The following is an 18,878-nucleotide window of genomic DNA, read 5'->3' as shown; positions in this document are numbered from 1 at the left end:
TTGCTGCTTCTTGTCACAGTGCCTTATGCAGCCCCTCCGGGACAATAGGCGGTGACCAGACATTTCGCCTTTGAGACAATGGTGCCCTTTGCTGGCTGACAGGCCTCTCAAGACAGCCTTTCTGTTCAAGAGATAAACCGTTGCGTTATCTGCGCGGGACAATGCTGCGTGAAGTGGTAGCGTCCCTAGCGCCGATATCAAGCAGTCCAGTGTGGTCAGCGCAGAGTCAATGTTGTTCTTTGTAATTTCATGGCACACTCGAGAGCATTCCTGTTGTGTTGAACGGGTCATTCGTATTGTCCCCCCTCCCGCCCCACCTTGGTTTCACCCTGGCTGTAAAGCAGGGGATGGCCTCGAGGGTCCGCGGGGTGGGAGCTGCAGACCCCACCAGAGGGGCGGCAGCTGGATAAAGAGTCGCTGGAGCCCTTCATGGGAGGTCCGGCAGGGCAGGGACGCTGCTGTCGGTGGCAGATGTTAGCCTGGCAGATGTTGCTTGGACCCGAGATTTATCTCTGGGGCGCTCCTCGGGCAGAAGAAGGGCCCACAGGTCAACAGGACGGGTTTGACTTAAAGTGGCAATGTCCCGGGGTAAGGCGAGGTCACCGCGTGCGTCGTGGGCAACCAGTGAAAGCTCTGGGTGTCCCAAGCATCGGGTTTTAACCATGGACCAGCGGACCCCAGTTTACACAATGACAATATTGTCTGTCACTGTACTGTGCCCCGAGGCTCCGCTCTGCCCATACCACTGTTTAATTGGTAGATGCGTCCTTTGTGTCACGTGCTGGCGCAGCATTTACAGCCACATGTACTGACAGTACACAACTCTAGATCATTTTGGTAAATAAATTGGAGCGCAGCCTAATATCAGAACATGCTTAACTGCACGAGAGAGGGCTTCCTTGGCCTTACAGGAGCAACAAGGCAGAGCAAAAGGCACACCACCGCCTTTCTCCGAGGCAGCAGAAATGCCTCGGAGAAAGGGAGCGTCGTTTTCGGATTCGGGGGCGTGTTTTGCTGTGGTCTCCTCCTGAGACTTTTCGCAAAAAACACGCCCCCCGATCCGAAAAGGACGGGGCATGATTGGAGTGACGGGACCTCTTCTCCAATGGCTGGCCAGCATTTACGAGGCCAGCCAATGGAGAACAGGGGAGAAGAGGGGCGGGTTCAAGCCCCTCTTCTCCCAAGTCATTATCTCTCGCGAGCGAGACTGCGCAAGCGCAGCCTTCGCTAGCCGAGACCTAAAAAACGGAATCCAACATAGCGGATCTCAAGCCAGCGCAACAGTCCTTAGCATTGCGGGTAGGAGACCTTAAAGGCAGAGTCCGTGCGCTAGAGTGGAGAGCAGAAGATGCCGAAGGACAAAATAGGAGGATTAGGGCCGTATGCCTGCCAAAGGGAGCGGAGGGCAGTGACTTGGTGTTTTTCTTGGAGCAGTGGCTCCGTAATGTGGTGGCACCCGAGGGCCTGTCGACTTTTTATACCCTAAGAGAGCACACCGTGTGCCTGCTACACCGCTGTCTCCTGGCCAACCCCTTCGCCCAGTAGTGGCCAGGCTCCTCCATTTCAAAGATAGGGTCACTATTACAAAATACCCAGACATAGGGTCCATATACTGTAGAAAATAGTAGAGTATTCATCTTTCCTGACGACATGCTGAAAGTAAAAAAACGACGTGCCTCTGAGGGAAGTGGGTCTCCAGTACTCTCAGATCTTTCCTGCACGCTTGTGTATACTCCTTGATGGGAAGGCACACTTTTGCGAGGATCCAAAGTCAGTGTGGAAGTGGTTAGAAACGTATAGGGCCCGAGACTCCCACCCAGCACGTATGACATCGCTGGGGAACCCAGGAAGAGATCCAGGAGGCGCTCCAGACGGGGTGCCCCAAAACGGCCATCCTCACAAACTGAAAGGGAGAGAGCAGAGGCACTACAGGCAGTAGAGGCACCCATGCAGGACAAGAAGACTTCCTCGGAGGCTGGGACTCGTTCCTTGAGGGAGACTGAGGGGACTGAATCAGACTCTTCTCACAGCGATAGTCTAACATTGCCAGTGGTTACCCCAAAAACGGCTGACGAGAATTTTTGATGTTGAGTTGGATCTATGACTCTTGTGGGCTCCCTGGGTAAGAGGGCCCTGGCGGACTGCGCGGGACCTGAGCTGGTCCACCCTGACCTGGGCCGGTGCGCCATGTGCAGTTCTCACGTCTTCGATTACACCTTTGATTTTTTCATACCCGCTTGAGTTCCTTACCTTGCTGGGTTGGGTCCTCATCTAGTGCTCGATGTTTTACATGCAGTTTGGGTGGAAGGCTGTTGTTGGACTGCCCTGCGGTTGGGGAGTTGTTCAATATGGGGTTATTTTACTAGTTTATTTTACAAAGTTTGCGGAATAGAGTGTATGAGTGGAGGGGGAGGGGTGGTTGAAGGCCTTGCAGTGGCTGTTGAGGGATACACCACAAGTATGGCACGCACACACAATGCAATAAGGTTTCTAACCTGGAACATACGAGGGAAGGGATCCATGGCTAAGGGCCACAATATCTATTCCTACTTAAAGCGTAGGGATGTACACATAGCCCTCCTTCAGGAGACTCATTTAATCGAAGCTGACACTGGAAAACTGTGGTGGAGCCTTTACCAGGGGAGTATTAATTTAGATAAGGCCTGGAGTCACCTTTGATCCTACACATGCTTTGATAAACACTGAGGGTAGGTATGTAATCCTGATAGGGAGATTGGCGGGCCAGAAGATAACGTTGGGTAACATTTATGCGCCTAATCAGGATCACTTTTCTCACCTCCCTTTCAGCCAGGATGGCTGGACACATGAATGGACAGGTAATCTTGGGAGGAGACTTTAATTGTGTTGCGGACAGCGTCCGACCGCTCACAACCCTCGCTCCTGGGAGCGTTATCTCACCACACAGCAGTGGGGTACCAGGACTGGATACACCACGGGAGCCTTGAAGATATCTGGAAGGTGCAGCACGAAGAGGACAGAGAATATTCCTTCTTTTCATTGATCCACCAGGTACACACCAGGCTTGACACTTTTCTTTGCACACTGGCCCTCAGTGGTTCCATCACGCACACCGAGCACTCTGTCCGACTAAAGTCCCCTATTGATGACCCATCAACCTATAGGGAGACGGCCCCTGATCCCTTCATGGAGGCTTAATCCGTTGGCACTGGAAGATGCCCTTTATCGGTCATCTTTGTCTGCACTGGAGACCTTTTTTATTCCCCATAAATGCCCAAAAAAGCATCTTTAGCCCTACTGGTGTGGGAGGCGTTAAAGGTGGTGGTACGGGGTCACTGCATGGGGCAGTCGATTGGGGCACAGCGAGAAAGTCGCCAGGAAAGCATAGATTTGTAGGGAAAATTACGCCAGTTAGACAAAGCCCAGGTAACTGATCCCACCTCCCTACTTAGATTGCAAGAAACATGCGCAAGTTATAACTAAGTTCTTTGCCGGCTGCGATGTCACAGTTTTAAGGAGTATCTAGACAGGGTGCAGAGGGAGGAACGGAGGGCTGGTCGGCTTCTGGCATGGTTAATTAAACCAGAATCAGTGCGGCCATTTCGGCCATGGCAACTTGTAAAACGTCAGGCTCTGATGGCCTCCCGACAGAATTCTAGAAACTATTTACTACTAGTCGAGCACCGCAACTAGCGACCCTGTTTGCAGAGTCACTTGAACGGGGTGAACTTCCCGACACTACCCAGGACACACTCGTAATACCCCTCCCTAAATCAAAGGAGATTAGTGCCAAAGTGGTGGACTTTAGGCCCCTCTCAATGCTCATACCCGCTTGAGTTCCTTACCTTGCTGGGTTGGGTCCTCATCTAGTGCTCGATGTTTTACATTCAGTTTGGGCGGCAGGCTGTTGTCGGACTGCCCTGCGGTTGGGGAGTTGTTCAATATGGGGTTATTTTACTAGTTTATTTTGCAAAGCTTGCGGAATAGAGTGTATGAGTGGAGGGGGAGGGGCGGTTGAAGGCCTTGCAGAGTGGCTGTTGAGGGATACACCACAAGTATGGCACGCACACACAATGCAATAAGGTTTCTAACCTGGAACATACGAGGGATGGGATCCATGGCTAAGGGCCACAATATCTAGTCCTACTTAAAGCGTAGGGATGTACACATAGCCCTCCTTCAGGAGACTCATTTAATCGAAGCTGAAACTGGAAAACTGTGGTGGAGCCTTTACCAGGGGAGTATTAATTTAGAGAAGACCTGGGGTCACCTTTGATCCTACACATGCTTTGATAGACACTGAGGGTAGGTATGTAATCCCGATAGGGAGATTGGCGGGCCAGAAGATAACGTTGGGTAACATTTATGCGCCTAATCAGGATCACTTTTCTCACCTCCCTTTCAGCCAGGATGGCTGGACACATGAATGGACAGGTAATCTTGGGAGGAGATTTTAATTGTGTTGCGGACACAGCGTCCAACCGCTCACAACCCTCGCTCCTGGGAGCGTTCTCAACACACAGCAGCGGGGTACCAGGACTGGATACACCATATTTTAAAATCCTTAGAAAGGTACTGTCTTGCAGGCTGCTCCCCCCACATGAGATCTCTTATCCATCCACACCAAAATGGATTTATTCCTTCCAGCAGTACCTCTTATAATCTTCAAAGACTCTACTCCATCCTCTTCCACACGGAAGCGCCATCCAAACAGCAGGCGGCAGTGTTGTCAATCAACCTGGAAAAAGCCTTTGACACGGTTAGCTGGAAGTACCCGTTTGCAGTTATGTTGCATATGGGCCTTGGAAACGGTTGGGTGAGGTGGGTATGGCTCCTTTATGCAGCACCCACTGCAAGGGTTAAGACGGGGAAAACAATTTCCAACCAATACAAGATTTTCTGAGGTACTCGACAGGGGGGTAATCTCTCGCACATCTTGTTTGCCTTAGCAATAGAGCTGCTTGCTGAGAGGGTCCGATTGGGGGGGGTGGGGGGGGGGGGGGCGAGGGATTAGGTCTTAATGTGGGCGAGCGGGTACATATGATTACTCACTATGCAGATGACCTACTGATTTACTTGGAAGAGGGCGGTGAAGGGCAACCCCTCGGCTGTACAGATCCTGGAGAGCTTCGAACAACTATCTGGCCTCCGGGTTAATAAAACCAAGACATATTTATTTCCTGTTGTGGGCCCGCTACCAGGCCCGAGGCCTTGCAAGCTGACATCTTTTGGACCCCCCCCCCATTCATTTAAATACCTGGGTATCCTCATCTTCCCCTCCCTAGAAGATCTGAGGGAAGAAAACCTGGGCAGGGCCTTGCGATCTCTTCGATCTGTGCTCTCTTCTGGCGTATCCTGCAGCTCCCTATTATGGCTAGGATTTCCTTACCAAAAAGGGTTATGTTACCCCGGCTATTGTACTTTTTGGTTAACCTTCCAGTCTTGATACCTCCAGGCTGGTTTTGCCCGCTGAATTCTTTGCTGCGAGACCTGGTGTGGGGTGATGGGCGTCAGAGAATGGCCTTGAAGACGCTGCAGCGTCCCATGACTGAAAGGGGTTTGGGGGTACAGAATTCTGAGCTCTATATGCTGGTTGCCCAACTGCATTGGCTGGGACAATGGTTGGAGGGGGTTAACGAGGTAGGCACCTGTGTGACAAAACCGGATAGTTGTCTCTGCCTTTTGTTGGCTAAATGGTTAGACCCGACCATTACTGACCCGTATCGCTCGTTATTGCAATGCACTGCCTTGCCGTCCTGGAAAAGATGCTTAACCAAACTGCAGAGAACCCCAAGATATACCCCCATGCTGCCCCTTGTGGGCTTGCCACATGGGGACCCTAAGACACTATTTATAGCTGACCAGTTGGCGCCCTGGACGCAGGCAGGGTTGGAGAACGTTGTGGGCTGCTATCTGGAGAAAAAAAAAACTGATCCCATTTGCAGAATTGGTGGACAGCTGCGGGCTTCCCCCATGACAGTTCCTACATTATGAAGCTTTGGCTCGTACTTTCAGGCAATTAGGGAGGAGCCTGAGGCGCATCCAGTATTGTATGCATTGATCACTCTGGTCTCGGCCAGGGATCAGGTGAAGTGGTTCTATGCTACCCTGCTCACTGCGTACCTGGACCCCTTATGTGAATTATGGGGGAGATGGGAAAGGATCATGGGTGGAGAATTCACAGAAGCAGAATGGGGCAAGGTTTTGCAGTCCACTAAAAAGGTCTCCCGTAACACGCGCCTAAAATGTATACAATTTAACTTCATACGTATGACCTATATGACGCACCTCCATTGATCAGCTATGGGGGTGGGGGTGGGGGGGCGAATGTGGAAATGCTCAAGATGTGCCCAAATGACGCAGACTTTTTTACATATGACCTAGGAAGGTCAGTACCTACGTCCCTTCTGGGATTGTCAAGATTAAGGACGCTTTGGGAAGGGAATTGGCCTTCACGGTGCGGGTGTGTTTGCTAGGTCTCTTCCCCCGTCCACATAAATGAAAGGTTGGGAATAGGTTGTTTGACTTAGCCCTGGGACTTGCTAAACACTTTATAGCGTTAGAATGGAAATCAACGAAGGGACATTGGATTCGAGGTGTGATTGGTTGGGCTGGGGCAGAGGGTAGAGCATTGAGTTGGGAGGAGGCTAGAGGAATGCGCAAGCGCCCCATAGCTGATCAATGGAAGGAGTCGATGGTGTCATGGAAACGGCCGATGCAAACAAGGAGGGAGGGGTGAGTGGTTTTATGAGGAGGTGCCGAAATACAATAACCTCTTCCGGTTCACATGGTGGTGGATTTAGCCTTGTTAATGTTCTCAAAGCTTATGGATTGCTGTCGAAAGAGCATGTATTGGTGATGAGGACTGTTGAAGGGAAGGAGCCCTTTCCTGCTCCCCTGTGAGCCCCTTGTGCTTTAACCCCCTGAATTTGAACTGTAAGATCCTAGCCTATAACAATCTTCTGCACAGGTTTAAGTTTATAGTTTGAAGTTTAAAAAGTAGATTTATTAATCTTGGATGGTTCTGTTACACCCTAGTGTGAGGCCAAAGGCCGCCCATGTGAAAGACACTAACAAAAGATACGAGTATCAGAATGTATAATTGTACACTAGGGTCTGGGCTGTTCCACTAGGTTTATACCCAGCTTGTAACAAGGCGGTATATATGTTGACAACAAGCTGCAGTGAACCCAGAGTGATATAGTTTAAAGTGCTGTACCAGATAATGCTATGCAAAGATATGCCTGTTGTCGGACCTGTAATGTTATGTAAAAAATGCCAATAAAAATATGTTAGCTTCCCCACAGTCCTCAATGTCCGAGGTTGACCCTTCTGGTAGAGGAGAACTTGCTGTCAGTGACTGGACTCTTAGTTAATGGGAATACTTTGGCCGCTATCAAACTAAGTTTAGCTCCAAGGAAGTCTTCCATTTCTGCATTTGGGAATTGTTTATCTCAGTTTAGTTTGTGGAGCATTGTTACCATTACTTGTAGGTTTTCCTGACAATGTACCTCCAGCCATGGCCGGTCCCAAGCCCACCTGTGCACAGAGATGGGTTATGCAAGGGGCTAGCTACCCCACAATGTAAAATATCCCAGCTACAGAAACATCGATCAAAAGACACGCTGGCCTTAGGGAAAGAGAAATCTCCTTCACAGAGAGGTATGACGTCTTGTGGTGAAAGCAGAGATTCCTGGACACCACAAAGAGGATCCACCTGCTCTTGACCAAGAACATTATCATCGGGAAATGGAACGTGAGGGCCATGTATGAGACGGGCAAGTCAGACCAAATTGCAGTGGAATTAAAAAATAGAACCTTGCCCTGCTTGGCATCAGCGAGACCAGATGGACAGAGTCCGGCCAGAAAAGACCTGCTCCAGAAGGAATGCTGCTGTATTCTGGACACAAGGCAGAGAACGCTTCATATACTCAGAGTACCACTAATGCGAATGCCAGCAGCTAACAGCTCTCATTGGATGGAGAGCCCACCATAACAGTGACCTCCCGCACAAAGAAAAAGAGTTACATGAATGTTATCCAGTGCAATGCACTTGCAAATGACAGCAAAGAAGATAAAAAAGAACAGTTTTACAACAGACTCCAGTCCATCCTGGAGAAATATTTTGAGAGACATCACTGTACTGATGGGAGACCTCAATGCCAAGACATGGAACTGACAACAATGGGTACGAAGAAGTCATGGGCAACCATGGCCTTGGCGACATGAACGAGAATGGTGAAAGGCTTGCATCTCTGTGTCCTGAAAAGTCTGGCGATAGGTGGTAGTAAATTACCACATAAAAGAATACATTAGCTTTAAGGCGCCCCAGCTTTGGAATTCGCTTCCGCTGGCTCTACGCAGCTCTGCTAATTTGCTGCAGTTCAGAAAGAGCTTGAAGACCTGGCTTTTCAACCTTTAGGTTTTTCTCTCTCCCCTGTTGCCTTGTGCTATGCTGTTTGTTTGTTTTGCTGTGTTACACTGAGCTGCCCGTGGAAAGCGCCGGGACACTCCTCTGGAGTAGCCGTGCGCTATATAAACACACTATAACATAACATAACATAACATAACATAACATAAGGCAATTTAGGTGTCATCAAATCATTCTACAAAGGATCAGACTGACAATGTCTGCATTGCCACGACGTTACTGAGGTCCCTGCAGGATGTGAGAGTGATGAGGGGAGCAGATGTGTCTTAAAATCATCACATTATCATGGCCAGGCTAAAGCTTAAGCTGAAGAAAGCATGGATGGAGCTGACAAACCAATGCTAGCGATATAACACCCTCCTCAATGATGCACAGAAATGGAGTGAATACTCAGTCAACCTCAGTAACAATTTTCAAGTCCCGCAAGAACTAGAGGACAAAGAAGACCCAATCGAAGGCCAGTGGGAGCAGATCAAAGATACAGTGATATCAACCTGCAAGGAGGTACTGGGTCCCAGGAAACATCAGCATAAAGAATAATTCTCCACCAAGACTGCAAAATCCAAGCGAGAAAGATTTAAAAAAGCAGCAGTCGAACAAGAGCAGGAAAAGCGAAAGCTCAAGGTGAATACACCAAACTCAACAAGGAAGCAACGAGAAGCTTGAAAGCAGACAAGCAAAGATTCATCGATGATCTTGTCACAGAAGCCCAGGAAGCAGCAAGCCATGGAAACTTCGAAAAACTCTAGTACATAACAAGGAAACTCTGCAGCAGAAACAGCAATCCAAAAAGACTATGCTAAACAATCATGCGATAAGAAGGCCACCAACGAAGATGGGTGGAGCACTTAGAGGAACTGCTGAATCCGAAAGAAATACGGCAAGCCATCAAACATCTGAGAAATGGGAAGGCAGCAGGCCCTGACAATATTTCTGCAGAGGCACTGAAGGCAGACATGCTCTATCATGTTTGGAAGATCTGGGAAGAGGAAAAGGTTTCATCAGACTGGAAGGAGGGATTTCTCATCAAGATACCCAAGAAAGATTAACTGAATAACTGTGCAAACTACAAAGTGTTCAACAGAGTCACCCTGAACAGAATGAAGGAACAAGTCAACGCTCAGTTGCGAGACAAGCAAGCTGGCTTCTGCAAATATAGATTCTGCACAGACCAGTTTGCAACACTGCGAAGAGTCATTGAGCAGTCGATGGAATGGAACTTCACCCCTCTATGTCAACTTCATCAACTATGAGGAGAGGCATTAGACGGCGCGGACAGAGAGACCCTTTGGAAACTCCTTCACCACTACGGTGTGCCAGCTAAACTCTTAAGAATCATAAGAAACTCTTACAAGGGAATGACCTGCAACATGGTCCATGGAGGACAACTCATGGAAGCCTTCGAAGTGAGGACCGGAGTCTGCCAGGGTTGTTTGATCTCACCTTTTCTCCTCCCGTTGGCCATAGAACGCTGAATCATTAAGACATCCACTGCAGGGAGAAGAAATGGAATTCAGTGGACAACTTTCATGCAGCTCGACTAGAATTTGCAGACAACCTGACCCTACTCTCCCATACCCATCAACAAAGTGTAAGCTACATCAAGACAACTTGGCTTCAACATCCACAGGGGAAAAACCAAGATCCTGATGGCTAACACAGAAAACACAACTGCAGTCACTCTTGCTGGTAATGCACTGGAAGAAGTTAAGGCTTGCACCTACCTTGGCAGTGTCATATACAAGCAGGGTGGCACAAATGCCAACGTCAAGACAAGAATCGGCAAAGCAAGGGAATCCTTCATTCAGGTAAAGAAGATCTGGAGCTCCAAGGACCCAACCCAGCAAACCAAGATCAGGCATTTTAACACCAACGTAAACTTGGTCATTCTGTATGGAGCAGAACTTGGAGGACAACAGTGACCAACACCAACAAAGTCTAGACCTTTATCAACACCTGTCTGTGGAAAATCCTCCAAATCCGCTGGCCAAACTCTTTTCATCATTGTAAATGTTGGAATTATCAGCACTTGTAACCCTCCCTTCCCGCCCCATCACGAGCAGGTCCTTGAGCACTTGTTGCATGCACATCACGTTTATTGGAGCAACCTTGATACTGTAAATTATGGATGAATTTACATTATAAAATCCTTGATAAATGCTCAATAATTTGTCGTGGTTTAGTTTACTTGTTGAATGTAGGTGTCATATAAAGATACCTTAAAACTATTGGTCGGTTGGACCACCTGTTTCCTCTATTGGCCCAGGTCCAGCAGAATACTGGGTTTCCCTATTGTTGTGTAACAAAAAACACCAAACACAATCAGCAAAACCGACTTATGGCAGCAGATGTTCCAAATCCCTGCTCATTAAGAAATCATGAAAAGATGCTGGGGCTGGTTAGGTCACACCCTCCGCAAGCCCACATCAAACACCATCAGGCAAGCTCGGACCTGCAGCCCTCAAGGGAAAAGGAAAAGAGGAAGGCCAAGAAACACCCGCCGTCAAGTCCTCGAAGCTAACTGCCAGGAGATGAGTTACACTTGGAGTCAGATTAAAAGAAAAGGCCAGGACAGGGATGGCTGGAGAGTCCTGTATGATAGTCTATACCGTACGAGGGGCAGTTGGCATTAGTAAGTTTCCTGGCATTGTTACAAAATTGGCTGCTAAAGCTAAATCTTTCCAAATATGGGTATACACAAAATCCCTGCCTCAACAGGTGTTCTACAAATGCAGGTAGGCACTCTGAAAACCCCATGGAGAGGAAATTATACAAATGTTGAACTTCAAGGTGGAAATGTACCAGATCTCTGACAAACTGTAAAAACGTCCTGTGTCTGTTGTTCATTGGTACATAGAGGTTAAAGTCCTTTCAGTCTATGTCGCTAGAGAGTCCAATCTTTTCAGGCATGGGCTGACCTCCTGCAGTGCCATCCTCTTGAATCCTTGGTCTCTTTCTAAAACTTCTTCATTACCCGTATGTCTAGTATGGGTCCAAGTGTCTTGACCGGTTTTAGCACGAGAAAGTAAACTGACTCCTTGGTTCTTTTCCCTTGTTGGTACCCTTTCTATTGGCTTTTTGTTTAAGAGAAATACAACCTCCTGTTGTAGATGCAACTGTTTGAGGGCCTTCTGTTCAGCATCTAAAGCCTCAGACTTCTTGTCCCTTCCACACTGTCAATCACCTTTCGAGTCAACACCAGTTCGAAGAACTTGCCCCCAATGGTTTTGTTTGACCTCGACCCCGTTGAGCTATTTTTGCCTTTATCCTCCTTGGATTGCCATGGGTTCCAGCATCGATGTTGACTTTACAATCTTCAAGTCTGGAAGTCTTGGCTCAGTTGCACTCCTGCAGTGTTAACTAGTGTTTCTTGGCATCACAATCTTTTGACGCTTTCTTCTGCATCTTTTGTTGCTCAACCTCCCCAATGTCTTCAGTGTTGGAGCCTGTCCCTTGAGACACCTTCTTCATCGCTGGACAAAACAGATCATTAAGCAAACTGTGCATTTGGTGAGACTGCACCAAGGTGGGGAGAAAATGTGACCGTACGGCTAGAGTGGTCAACCTCAACACTGGGGAACCGGGTTCGAGTCTCGGCAGGGATGCTCAACATCCTGCAATTAAGGGCAAATCACAATCTCCCTGTGCTTAACGAAAAATGTATGTGTCTGTAACTCAACTGGTGCTCATGCAAAGCGCTCTGATACCTTCGGGTCAAGTTCGCTCTCTATAACACTCTGGGGGAAAATAAACCTCTGTTTGTCTGTTACTTTCAGGTAACTGGGCTGAAATTCAGTTCATGCAACGCACACCCCACTGAGTTGTGGCCCTTCGGGAAACAAAGGGGGCACATGTTTTAGTTGTCCTCCTATGTGAATTTGTGTTAGCAGTTGGGGCAAAATCTCACTGGGGTGTGCTCCATAGTCCTGACTCATTCCGATCCATGTGGTCAAGGTGTTTCCTTTACAAGCTGTTCATAACAATTTGCGTTTCTTCTGTGCCAAGGTAATCTTCATCAACAACTCTCAAAAGTGCAGTGAAAATACTACAACTTTTCTGGGATCTATCTTCAACAAGCATTGGCATAGCCAATAGGTCTCGCCTTTGGGACCTTAGAAGAGATAATTAAGGCTATGTCCGTATCCTGTATTTAAAAGTGCTGTTTAAGAATTAACAAATTTAATTGAGCGTCCTTCATTTTAGCTTTTCACCTGACTAAATAATGAAGTAATACTATTATAAAATGTGCTGCATTATGCTGCATAATTCCTAAATTCTAAGCAACAAATGTCCCTAGACATAGGAAGAGTAAAGTTAGTGATAAATAAGGACCCAATCAGTACTTATAATTTAAGAGACTTGTCCAGCCGGACAGAGGTCATGAGTTTTACTAATATAGAAAAATGACCAAACAATTAGAAGATTCATAAAGTGGGACACAAGCCTGCGTCCAGTACATACATTAGGTCAAAGAGACAAGAAGGTTCAGGCATAAAAACATAGTTTGTTATAGATATCATAGATAATTGAGAAACAAACATTTTAAACAACACCCTTATGTGTCAAAAATGACGGTTTTTACAACATATCCGGTATTTGTGGCACCGGACCATTTCAGTAAATGAACCTGTGGCGTTTGAAGCGTACGAGTCAAAACCGACAAACAAGTTGTCTTTCTAGATGTACTACATGCACACGCGTCATGATCAGACCTTACATAGTAGGTCCTGGGCAGAGTTAAAGGTACATAATCTGATTCGATCTCAGGACATGCCCAAAAAACTAGAAGGGACAAGCAGTCAGCGCCTCGAAGCTGAAGTGCACAGTAGAAGCAGAGGGAGCCCGGAAAATGCTTCCCAGTACTCGGGCAGAGGGTTGCATTCTGGTGGCAAAAAGTTATTGGCCGATGTCTACGATCCCAGGTAAGGTGCTTTCGTCAGTAAAACTAGCCAGGGGATGCGCTCTGTGGTGGGGGAGGGGGAGGAGCGTTGAAACAAGGTAAAGGCACTCAGAGCGGCCATAAAGTGCATGCAAAGTAAAATAAGACGCTCGGCCGCGAGAGCAGTCTTCACTTTTTCAAGCACTGCACTCGTGCTTGTGGCGCGCCGCTGCGCGCTCCAGCAAGGTGGATGCCGCCACAAGCATGAGTGCAGTGCTTGAAAAAGTGAAGAGCGACGGCTAAAGGCCCTCCTATGCAACGCATGCGCGCTGCGTGGCGAGACCTAAAAAGTGTCCTCTTTTCTTCTTCGGCTGCTGAGATCTCAGCTGTGCTTCCAGGCCCCACGGCTGGAGTTTCCTGGGCTTATGTTTGATGTCACACAAGGAGGGACAGAGCGCCAAATAGTCAACAGCTTGATGAGACCCACAAAGAAGAACAAAAAACAAAAAGGTACTGAAAGAGACAATTCCAGACCCAATCTCTTGATGGCATAATAACGCACAGCATGTGAATTCTAAAAAGAGTCATGCTACAAAACTCACTATTCACTAAATACAGGTAACACCTGGAATACCACTATAAATGTAAACATGCCACGATGAGACTACAAGTAAGGAGGAAAGTACTATTCTGAAGTACCTACCATTCTGCATAGACTTAACGGTGCTCAGGACATACCTATTCCCTACCCCAAGCTCCCAGCAACTGGTCGGCACAAATTCAAAGAAAGATTTTAAGGTGATCAAATGCAATCTAGGAGTCTCAATCCCTCTTCCAGAAGGTGTGCTTTGGAATGCTTACACATCCAGAAACTACAGCCAGTCGACTACATCAACTCACTTGGTCTTGGACTTTCCTCTGGACTTGGATGACAGAGATGATTTGGGCTTCTTGGGTTTCTCATCTTTGGTCTTCTCACCTCCTCCAAGTCGGATACCAGAGGCCCTCTTTCTCCTCTTCTTCTCACCAAGGCTTCCTTCATCATCAGCCAACACAGCAGGCAGCTCATCTTCATTCAGAACCCTTGGGATGTTTTGCTCACCCCGGGCCCGAGCACGTGCAATGGCCTCCGCTACAATTCGGTTCGCCTTTTCTTGCTTCTTCTGGTGCTCCACCTTCCGAGTTTCCCCTGTTCCTTCCACTTTGCCAGAGGGTGCAGGAGAGGAGAGAGATGCAACCTCACTGGCTGTAAGGACTTTCACCACAGAGAGGCCCGGAGTGCTCCCTTGTAAAGTTGCAGTCTACAAAGACAAAAAAAAAATCCCAAAAAATCAAAGTAGTGTAACCAAATGATTAAGTTACATAAACTATTAATCAGTATGCCATGGTACAACATTATTAAATTGTAGATTTAAATAAACTGTCTTTTTCAGAATAAATGCTGTCCTATCCTCAGCAGGAGTAAATGAGGAGCACAAGGCTCAAGTCATTCCTTAATTACAGGTGCACAATAGAACTAATTGGACGGATTTCTTCTAGTTCAGAATCTATTATATCTGCACTCTTTAATCTCAAATTAAAGTAATCAAAGTACATAATAGAACCTTAGATAAACGTTATTATAATCTGTAACTAGGGTTTCTAACTGCTTGCTTACATGTTTTTGCACAGTGGTACTTTGGTAGCACAATGCAGAATGTACTGCAGGAAATTGGGTCACATAACCTGAAGGTAAAGTAAGTTTTATCTAAAATTACGTAAGAGCTTTCATTGTTGAGCAAGAGCGATACTGCAGACCAGTCTAACCAAGCCAGATTACTTCACCTTTATGCAATAAAAAACGCATTGCCTTTTAGAGAACGAGCTGCTCATTAGTAGTTACAGGAACTGAAGAGGTTGTCTCAAAGTAGTCCAACTATCAAGCATAAGTGAGGCTAGGAACAACACAATGGAGGAATGGATGAAGCCTGTTGGCTTATGCTATTCACCAAGTTTTGTTGGTTATCTTGCATTGACAATATTCTAGGTTTCTTGAACAATGTAATGATGAGTGGAGTGAAAAAAATCAGTTTAAGTCTACTAATCTTACTGCTTCGACGGAGTATAAAAATATAGAAGTATTGGACTGATGTTTACAGAAATGATAAATTACACCACTTGAAGATGGGGACTACTGTCCTTTTGACACCTGTATGAGCGGGCTCTGGTGGGCTATCTCCTATTTTTCTTCCCAGCTCTGTCTACAATTTAGGGACGTCTAAGCTAAGCCACTGCTGTGTGATTAATTATTCAGCAGCGGTTCAGAACAGAACTCTGGTAAAGAACCCTCTGCTGTATCACCAGCCATTGCCAGGATGAACTTGCTTCTCATCTGCAGAACTGACACAACACTATCTGAACTGATTGCGATACTGCACTGTAGTAGAGCAGTGCCCATACACTGCTATTTGTTTTACAGAAAAAAAGAACTTCCACTATTACTTAACTAAACTGGCTCCTTTGAAGCAAGAAAAAAGTAGAAACCATCAAAAAAGATCTGGAAATCAAAAGACCAGCAATGGCTGCCTACACTGCTCCATCAGGCATCATGGGCTAAGAGAAAATCCTCTAGTCACATGAAAACAAACATGTAAGAAAGAATAACATTGAGAAACTTAAGTCCATCAACAAACACTCTGGATGCAGTTCTAGTCAAAATGAGGCCTCTCAAGTGGTTTTGTTGTTCAGTGAAAGCTATGACTATACAACTGTATAATCCGATATTTTCTTTGTGGAATTAGTAGTTGGGTTTAAATGGTAATTAAAACAATGCTCTTTTATGGGCACTTGGATATACAGATATAGCTCTATAGATATATACAAACATATGTACTACCTATTGACAGTCGCCAGTTGGTAGGTATAGTTAGGGCCCTGTTTCCATAGGTGAAGCGTTTTTTGACTTGCCTGTATCTCTGGAGCCGTTTGACGAATCTTCACAAAATTTCCCCCAAAAAGGGCCTTGGTGATTATAGTTGTGCATGGAGAGTTTTGGGGTGATGCGTCATGCGGGGGCGGAGAAAAAAGGAGAGGGGGGGGGGGGGACTGTGTTTCCCATGTTGACTCCCATAGAGTATTTAGGAACGCCTGCAGACCGAACAGCTGGACAGAATTACACCAAATTTGGCAGAAATGCATATTTTGTTCTAGAGGTCATGCTTTTTGATATTTGGGGTAAATTGGTTCACTGGTTTTGGATATATTAAAGGGAAAGTAAATTTTTATATCTGGGCGGAGCCGAAGTACAGATCTCATGGTGTGAAATGATAGGCTGCAAACACTTCAAATATGAAGTTTTGGCATCCATCGTGGGACCAATATACATGATAGCACCCCATTGAAATGAATTCTAGTTAATGGCAGGTTTTGATGGCCACAAAAAGAATAACTTATAAATGGTGATAACAGATTTTAGTTACAATATAAACCATTTATTTGTTGATGGTACACTATTAATTTTAGGAATTGTGGTGTGTTCCAAGGTGATTTTACCCTGTGGAAAAGACTTCGGCTGGGATTTCATGAATCAAGTTTGAGAGAAATCTGTTTTATCATGCTTTTCCCAAAGAGGTTATAGAATGAGAGCATATTTTCAGTAAATTCACACTATCTTTCTTAGCCATATAAAAATAATTTACTGAGAATGTCAGGCTTCATGTACTTCCAACAGGAGCAGCTGGTCAGTTGATTCCCTTGTGTTCTACAGTGGCGTCCCAGAGTGTTCTTAAGAACAACTTGAGTGCTAACAGTGTTACTTATGACTAAAGTATGGCACATCTGAAGCTATATTGATTGAATCAAACTAGCAAAACTTAAAAATTTAATTTAGAAATAAAAAAAATGGGGAGGGTTCAGTTTATCATAGAAATTAGGTTTAGTGCTGTAGAAAGAAAAATAAGGACAGATTTGAAGTGAGTTCTCAAATATCTTCCTCTTCTATTTCATTAAACCATTCTGATATGCAGACTGAAACATGCACTTTCAACACTAGCAGCAAACTGGCAGCTAACTTCCTGGTGATCAGCAGTTTTACTACAGTTTTCTAATGAGCAACTAGAGTGCTAACATTCTGAATTCATGCCAAAGGGGTGGCACATCTGATCATCATCTTTATGGAAACCAAGTACAAAATTTAAAGCATTTTCTACTGAGGATACTGCAGTAAATGAGGAAATTAGCTTCATAACAAATAAGTCTCCCAAGATGGCCACCAGAGAAAAAAAGAGCCCAAATATCACTCAAATATAGATCAAACATAGCCCCATGACAGAAGTGCGGAAAACACTTTTTTGGGGGGAGTTTTATATAGCGCAGACTTGCCCTAAAGGTTTACGAGTGCTTTACATGAGCATCAGTTACAAAACACAAGGACACATTAGCTTTGGTGTTAGGCATGGGGAGATTAAGTGATTTGCCCAGAATCACAGGATTGAGCTGATGCTGAACTCAAACCTGGTTCCCCAGTTGCAAAGCCTGTAGCTCTGGCCGTAACAACACATCCTCTCCCTTAAGTTTAACATATAATCAAGTGATCATCTGCATTAAAAATATAAAGATAACAAATTATTTCAAAGTGCTTTGTTGCGATTTGATATCTCAGAAAATATGTCCCTATTTTAGTTGTGTAGAGCACGAACCATATTTTATATGGGAATAAGACCCTCTCATGGAAGAGGGAGCAGAGGCAACAAGTTGACTACGCTGTGCAAGCAGGAGAGGCAGTGGCAGCACAGGGGGGCAGAGGCAACAAACAAACAATGCAGTACAGGCAAGAGAGGATGTGGCAATTTAAAAGACCATGGAGGGCAGAAGGAAGAAGCAATGGCAGTGCAACCATACATGGCAACAGACCTGATTCAGGCAAAAGACTCCTGATGTTCTCAGGCTCAAAGTGGCTTTATTTTATCTGTCTCCTGCCTAAAATCTCCTCTTTTTCCAATGTAATTCAACGGGGAAAATCAGTTTTGTTTTTCCAAAATACACCCCCCTACCAATTGCAAAATGTTGGCAAATAAGGTGCATTGGAATCTTTAAAGGGCAGGAGGAATGGGGTAGGGACATGGACACGGATAAAAGAGGACAAGAGGGAGAGGGGCACCAAGATGACCCTACAGGGCAGGCGTCAAAGGTTGCAGTAGCACAATACACCCCACAGGGCAAGCGGGACGGCAGTGCAGCACAACTGACCATGAAAAGCATTAGGGAGGTGACAGGGCCATGCACATGGACAGCAGAGGGAAAAGAGACCAATGCAGCAAGCTGACCATACCAGACAGACCGGAGGGACAGCTTCAGCATAACAGACCATGAAGGGCAGGATGGAGGGGTCAGGAGCACCACAGCAGACCAGACAAGGCAAGAGGGAGGGGATGGGGTCTGCACATAGAGAACGAAGGGCAGGAGCAGGAAGCTGACCATGGAGGGCAGTTAGGATGGGTACAGGAAGCACAACACACTACGGACAGCAACAGTGAGACTATAATGGAATACACACAGACAACGGAGGGAAGGCGGAAGGGTTAGTGGCAGCACAACGGTCATGATGGGCAA

The 18,878-nt window shown here is 46.3% G+C and overlaps 1 protein-coding gene across 3 annotated transcripts in view; it reads right to left on the bottom strand.

Moving 5' to 3' along the window:
* Nucleotides 1-18,878, bottom strand: part of LOC146871825 (ATP-dependent chromatin remodeler CHD8-like) — a 3,469,548-nt gene that overhangs the window by 3,170,947 nt on the left and 279,723 nt on the right. For all 3 annotated transcript variants that reach the window (XM_085651762.1, XM_085651758.1, XM_085651757.1), the window contains one exon: nucleotides 14,190-14,590. In XM_085651762.1, coding sequence (XP_085507888.1) covers nucleotides 14,190-14,590 — 401 coding nt within the window. The remainder of the gene's footprint in view (nucleotides 1-14,189; nucleotides 14,591-18,878) is intronic.

Source organism: Triturus cristatus, chromosome 1_1, assembly GCF_964204655.1.
Source record: "Triturus cristatus chromosome 1_1, aTriCri1.1, whole genome shotgun sequence".
NCBI classification, from domain to species: Eukaryota; Metazoa; Chordata; class Amphibia; order Caudata; family Salamandridae; genus Triturus; species Triturus cristatus.
This window is presented reverse-complemented; position numbering and strand designations above follow the sequence as displayed.